The 7,371-nt window shown below is 36.2% G+C and overlaps 1 protein-coding gene across 2 annotated transcripts in view; it reads right to left on the bottom strand.

Annotated features, from left to right (window-relative positions):
* The window catches only part of LOC106876158 (GRAM domain-containing protein 2B), a 224,170-nt gene that overhangs the window by 161,032 nt on the left and 55,767 nt on the right, over positions 1 to 7,371 (bottom strand). For both annotated transcript variants that reach the window (XM_052973837.1, XM_052973838.1), the window contains exon 2: positions 3,775 to 3,858. In XM_052973837.1, the coding sequence (XP_052829797.1) occupies positions 3,775 to 3,821 (47 nt within the window). In that variant the 5' untranslated portion in view covers positions 3,822 to 3,858. The remainder of the gene's footprint in view (positions 1 to 3,774; positions 3,859 to 7,371) is intronic.

Below are 7,371 nucleotides of genomic sequence, written 5' to 3'. Positions count from 1 at the left end.
AGAGAGAGAGAGAGAGAGAGAGAGAGAGAGAGAGAGAGAGAGAGAGAGAGAGAGAGAGAGAGAAAGAGAGAATCAATCCCAGTTCCTGACTGGTGCTGTATTTATTAACCCCAGAAGGATAAAAGACAAAGTCAGCTTCAACAGGATTTGAACTCAGAGAGCAGAGAGCTGGAATAAGTATCACAAGACATTCAATCCAACACTAACAGCTCTGCTTATTCACTGCCCTCTCCACTAATATTATTTTAATTAATTCTAATTAATTCAGTAAGTATGGGAGACTTGCCAGTTAATTAAAACAATGTTAATCAATGACTAAAATTGTTTTTCCTCACTGCATAATTGTTTATTGTTAGTTTCTTTTTATATTATCATTTATACTTCCAACATTAACTCTTTTGATACCAACTGACCTGAAACTGCTCCTAGTTCTATGATACAAACTTTCCTGTTTCAAACTGATCTAAATTAAAACCTTCCATCAAAATTTCATGCTAATTTATGTTCCAAACACCAGATTAATAATGACAAAGATACCTTACTAAATTCTTTATTATTTTCAAAATTAAGTGAAGCAAAGGCAGTGTGCTTAAACAGAAATATTCATCTCCACTTAAACATGGATGTTCTGTTGGAACAAGCTCTACTGTGGTAGATCCATGAGAATAACACTCATATTGGCTTATATGAGAGTTTCTGTCATGGTATCTACCACAGTATAGTTTGTTTTAACAGAACATCCACATTTAAATGGAGATAAATATTACCTTTCAGTATTAATATTAATTAATTCTGTCACTTATATTTTTCAACAGAAATATAATAACAAGAGGGTTAAATATATAGATGCTAACTTAACTATTGTTTTTTTTATATGGATGGTGTGTCTGAGTAATGAATATTGTAACATTATGGTGTTGTAATGTTTCTTTCTGTCAATGTTGCTTATTTATAAAGACATTGCGTATATATGTAAGTCAGTGTTAACATATTTTAGCACTGACATAACTGGTTATTTTCTGAGTAGACGATGACTCTGGGTAATTTCCTTTGCTCATTATACTCTAGTTATTTCTACAATAGTTGCTTTGCTTCATAATCTCTGTATATTAAGTTTAGATCCTGCTGGGGTAACATTAGCTTTTCTTCCTCAAGTTTGGGTGAAAGGAAAAAAAACATGTAATAGAGATGTAGTAGAGATGTAGAAGAATAGATTTACATAAAAACATATTTGAGAACAACTGGTAGTGGCAAAAAACAGTAAATACAGTCAGAAATATGAATCAGTTAATTAATAGTTTCAGCAAAAATTTTTAATCACATAAATAATTAGTGACACCTGCTCCCCTCCCTCTGTCATAGTTTCTTTCTCCAGTCTATACCCCACTTAATTATATTTTATGGGTACTTGGTAACCTCACTGGTGCTGCTGCCACATAGAAAGCACCCAGTACACTCTATTAAGTGGTTGATGTTAAGAAGGGCATCTTGCTATAGAAATTATGCCAAAGCAGGCATAGAACCTGGCTGAGCCCTCTGGCTCATCTTTTCTTGTCAAAGCATCCAACCCATGCTAGTAGGGGAAAAGGGATGTTAAATGACGATGATGATGATGTTAATCAGGCAGATAGGTCTAAATAAATTTGCATGTTGGAATCAGAGACTCACTTCTTATGTTTCATTGGGGAACAACTTTTGAGGTTAAAAATATCATGATTGTAGTGCAAATAATAATGATGATAATAATAATAACAAAAAGAAAAAGAACTTGATAAACGTGATGATTGACATAACTCAGTCAAAGAGCAAACGCAGAGTCTGTGGGAAAAGAGATGAGAGTATTAACCCTCTCCAGAGAGAAGGACAGAAAGACAGAGGGAGGGAGAAAGGGAAGAGAATGAACTGGTCCCAGTACTTGACAAGTACTTCATTTATTTATTCCAAAAATGAGTAAAGTGGTTGGCATTGGGAAGGGCATTTAGCCATAGAAACCATGCCAAAGCTGACATGGAGCATGATGCAGTCCTGTGGCTAACTGGAACCTATTAAACCAACCAAACTATGCCAGCATGGAAAATGAATGTTACATAAAGATGATGATGATATGGATGAAAAGTAAAGCAGACTTTGATGGGATTTGAACCCAGGGTACAGAAAGAGCTGGAACAAATAATGCAAGCCCATTCTATTTGTCTTAATACCCAATGTTTATAAAGATGTTCAGGGTTTACATAGAATTCATTTGTTTTTATGCCAGTTTTTTCCATGCCAGCATGGATTAGATGAATGTATCATTAAGACAGTGTTTTAAAACAGTCAGACATTCCTGCTACCAAAAACCTTACCCTTTTTTCAAGTAAGGGATTTCTCATTTCACACATTTTCATAGGTGCAAAGCCAGTAGATGGTTTGTTGATAGGAGAAATGACAAACACATACACATACATATGATGGGCTTCTTTCAGTTTCCATCTACCAAATTCACTTTCAAGGCTTTGGTCAGCCTGGGGCTATAGTAGAAGATACTTGCTCAATGGGACTGAACCCAAAACTGTGTGGTTGGGAAGCAAGCTTCTAAGCCACACAGCCATGCCAATGAGAAAAAAAAGGAATAAAAACATAAAAGTATAGAAAAAGAAATGAACCACCGGCCCAATATAGGGGTTAGTGATGATATCTAGGCTCAGTCAGGTAGACTTACAGATGCTGGATTACTCTCCCTGGCAATGGCAGCATGTCATCTTCCAGATGTGTTCTATAGGTGCATAATGAGAGTCGGCCCATTTATGCAGCCCATTTTCATTCAGATTTCAGCAAATTCACTGAAAGGCAGCATATCCTTCTCTGCTCTAACCTTCTTCTCCAAGATGATGAAGGTTTAGCTGAAGAGGAAAGTGCCTGTCCATAGTACAATATTTTTTTGAAGGGGAGGGGGAACTAAAAAACACCACTGGATAGAAGTAAATTACTTGCTCATTCCAGCAAAAGAAGGCAGCAGAGTAATCTTCACAAAGATTTCAGTTGATAGTGAAATCTGTCCAATACACAACAACACAAGTCAGCAATGCTTGGACACTAAATAATTTTGTCTTAGGTATGGAGTTTTAAATGAGGTGAATTTGTGATGTTTATTCCTTTGCAAGAGCACATACGACAAGGTATAAATGATTTGAGAGAAAAACTGGGTGTACAAAGCATCAGATGTAGTGTGCAAGAGAGAAGACTGCACTGGTACAGTCATGTGATGCCTTTGGATGAGGACAGCTGCATCAAGAAGTGCCAATCTCTAATTGTGGAGTGAACATGTGGAAGGAGTAGACCCAGTAAGACATGGAATGAAGTGGTGAGAAAGGATCTTCAGATGTTGGGCCTCACAGAGGGGATGACAAGGGACCAGGACTTTTGGTGGTTTGCTGTGCTTGAGAAGACACATCCCCTGTATTCCTCTTTAGCTGAGTGATCCTAATCTTGTGGGTTTGTGAGTGCTGGTGCCACATAAAAGCACCCAGTACACTCTGTCAATTAGTTGGTGTTAGGAAGGGCATCCAGCCATAGAAACTATGCCAAAACCGACACGGTGCCCAGGCAGCTCCTCAGCTGGCCACTTCCTGTCAACCATTCAACCCATGCCAGCATGGAAAATGGATGTTAAATGATGATGAATCTGTCTCATGTAAGAAGTGTAAACACACCTAAACTTTCTCACCATTCTTCTTTTTCCCCACCAGTGCCATCATGTGGTGCTGATCATTTACAGATATGAAATATTCTTACCATTTTGAGGTGGTTGGCTTTTTGAAAGAATGTTTTCTGCTACTCATTGCTGGTTGATCTCAGATAAAAGTTAAATTATATTCCCTGCAATGAGACAAATTAAAGAAATCATGAAATATCTACAATGACCAATAAGTCTATACTTTACAGATGAAGGTTAATAAGACCTAAACATGTCCAGAGTTAGGTCTCTTTTATATCTTTTATCTTTTATGTGTTTCAGTTTGGTTGTGGTCATGCTGGGGCACCTCCTTGAAAAGTTTTAGTCAAACTGATTGATTTCAGTACTTATTTTTAAAGTCTGGGACTATCAGTCTCTTTTGCCAAATCACTACATTATGGGGATGTAAACAAACCAACATCAGTTGTCAAGTGGTGGTGTTTGGACAAACACAAACATACACATGCACACACACACACACACACACATACACACACACACGACAAGCTTCCACACAATTTCTTTCTGACAAATTCACTCACAAGGCTTGATCAGTAGAAGATACTTGGCCAAGGTGCCACATGGTGGGACTGAACCCAAAACAATGTGGCTGTTAAGCGAGCATCTTAACCACACAGCCATATCTGTGCCTGAAATTAGTTGCTGAAATTATTAAAATAAAATTAGTCTTTTCCATACAACATAATTATTTTTAATTAGAGATTTTATACCACAGCATTAAATAAAATGATCACTTGTGTTTTCCATGCTGATGGCATCTCTGAGCAACTTATTACAATAATATTTTTCATAAATATGTTAATTTTCAGCATACTGTTATGCTGAGCAATATTATGCATGTATTTAAGGCAGCAAGCTGGTAGAATTGTTAGCATGCCAGGCAAAATGCTTAGCAGCAGTTTGTTTATCTTTGCTTTACATCCTATTGGGATTGATAAAATAAGTACCAGTTGTTTTCTGGGGTTGATGTAATTGAGTTAACCATTCCCCTAAACTTGCTGGCCTTGTGCCAAAATTTGGATCAAGGACATCAAGCTGTCAGAATCAATAGCATGCCAAGCAAAATGCTTAACAGTATTTTATCCGTCTTTATGCTCTGAGTTCAAATTCTGCTGAAGTTGACTTTGCCTTTCATCCTTTTGGGGATTGATGAAATAAGCATCAATTGTGCACTGGGGTTGATTTAATTGACTTAACCCTTCATCCAAAATTGCTGGCCTTGTGCCAAAATTTGAAACAAATATTATATATGTATTTATTTAGTGGTTCTCTCATTATTAATCCAGCAAGTATGACAATTTCTATGGTTTGCTGGGAAGGTCTAAAAAGACTGGAACATGTACATAGTTGTCTCCCACACTTGCTGGAATAATTAAAACCATAACAGCTATTGAGCTAAAGCTGTAATTCTCTCACCACACAACTATTTCTAATTAAGGTTTGATGTTCCCAGCTTTAAATACATGAACACTAATTAGTTGACACTTAAATCATTAGCACTTAGTTCCTTAATACTTAACTTGTTAAGACAAGTCATTATTACTTGTTAACATTTAACTTATTAACTCTTAACTCATTAGCACTTTGATCATTAACATTTAACACGTTAAAATTTGGTATGGAATGAAAAAAGTAAATTTGATGCTTATTTGTTTATGTTGTTGCTCAGGAGACCTTTGATCAGAGACATTCCAACTAAGGTCATCACCGCTTATTTTTTCAGACATAGTGTATCCAGGACCACACTTGTGTCCTGTTTTTGGTAGTTGTTGATCAGCCTTGATCAAGAACTCTTGTGCTCAAAGATGCTCCATCCATGACCTTCTAGTCATTTTAATGGTACCTAGGATGCTATTTTTTAATATGTTGTTCCTGTTTGTTTTAAGATGGTAGGGTGTGGTTGAAGGGAAAGTTGGCTGTTATCACTAGAAAGTCAAGGAAATCTATAGAGGCTCCTCTGTGATAGTTTGTTAATTTATTAATTATGAAAATAGTTTGAGTAAGAGGAGAAGGAGGAGCTCAACTACAGTGCTCTCTGACCATCATACATTCTGGCTAATGTTTTGCAGGAAACTGTGGCCAGGAAAGAAATTCCAGAGAATGGTAAGTGTTAGGGAAGAATGACTGGGTGGGGAATCTGAGAAATAGTCATAATAGTGTTGATAGGAGGAAGGAGGAGGAGGAGGAGGTGGACAAGATGATGGTATTAAGTGAAACTGGGAGAGAGAAGAAGTTTGGTGCTAGGAGCATTATCCTAGATTCAAACAATTGTTGTTGCTATTCCCAAGTAAGCAGACTGATGATCAAGACATTCACTGGTTAGTTGAAGTTGACCAATTAGAATGGCTTCCTGTTAAAATTTATTAATCAGCATCACTGTCATTTAATGTCCACCTTCCATGCTGGCATGGGTTGGACAGGTTGATAGTATCTGACAAGCTGGATGGCTACGGTGAGCTTCAATGTCTGCTTTGGCACAGTCTCAATACGTGAATACCCTTCACAAACCCAACTATTTTATAGTGAGTTCTGGGTACTTTTATGGCACTTGTGAAAATGCTATGTAATTCAGAAGAGGTAAAAGAAATTTATTATTATGACAATTTAGATTTTGATTAACTTCTTATATCTTTTATTTATCTATTTTTTTCATTTTTACTGGTTTTGGTCATTAGACTGTGACCATGTTGGGGCACTGCCTAGGAGAATTTTTTAGTTAAATGATTCAACCCCAAGGTTCATTTTGTAAGCTTCGTACTTATTCTATTAGTCTCTTTTGTCGAACTGCTAATTTACAGGGATGTAAACACACCAACACTGGTTGTCAAGTACTGATGGGAGGGGGGGGGTGCAAACACAGACACAAAGACACATACAGAGAAAGAGAGAGTGAGAGAGAGAGAGAGAGAGAGAGAGAGAGAGAGAGAGAGAGAGAGAGACAGATGGACTTTTTTCAATTTCTATCTACCAAATCCACTCACAAGGCTTTGGTCAGCCCGAGGTTATAGCAGAAAACACTTGCCCAAGGTGCTACAAAGTGGGACTGAATCTGGAACCACGTGGTTGGGAAGCAAGCTTCTTACCACACAGCCACGCCTGCACCTACTTGTCAAAAATTTACATAGTTTCAGTTAATTAATGTTCCAATCTCGAGTCTCAAAGACTTGAATTCCTGTCAAATACAAATGGATTAACAAGTGAAAACAAACAACTATTAAATGTCAGTTATTAAACTAGAAACATAGAAGAACACATAAAGAAAAACAATAGAAATCTCCAGAGGGAGCAAGCATAGTGAGGGCGGAGGGTGAGGTGGGTTATCTGAATATTCATTTTATTTTTTTTTTAAGATAAAAATCAGAAAATATTGATGGAACTAAAACATTGTAGAAGTTCCGATTTATAGCAAAGACAATTTTTTATATTATCAGAACTTGTATGAATGTATGTATTTATATGTGTGTGTATATATATGTGTATATATATGTGTATATATATTCAGTATTCAGTATTATAAACACACACACACACAAACATATATATATATATATATATATATATATATATATATATATATATATATATATATATATATATATATATATATATATATATATATATATATATATATATAT

This window comes from Octopus bimaculoides, chromosome 17 (assembly GCF_001194135.2).
Source record: "Octopus bimaculoides isolate UCB-OBI-ISO-001 chromosome 17, ASM119413v2, whole genome shotgun sequence".
NCBI lineage: Eukaryota > Metazoa > Mollusca > Cephalopoda > Octopoda > Octopodidae > Octopus > Octopus bimaculoides.
Note: the sequence above shows the minus strand (reverse complement) of the source record. Positions and strands in the feature narration are given on the sequence as shown.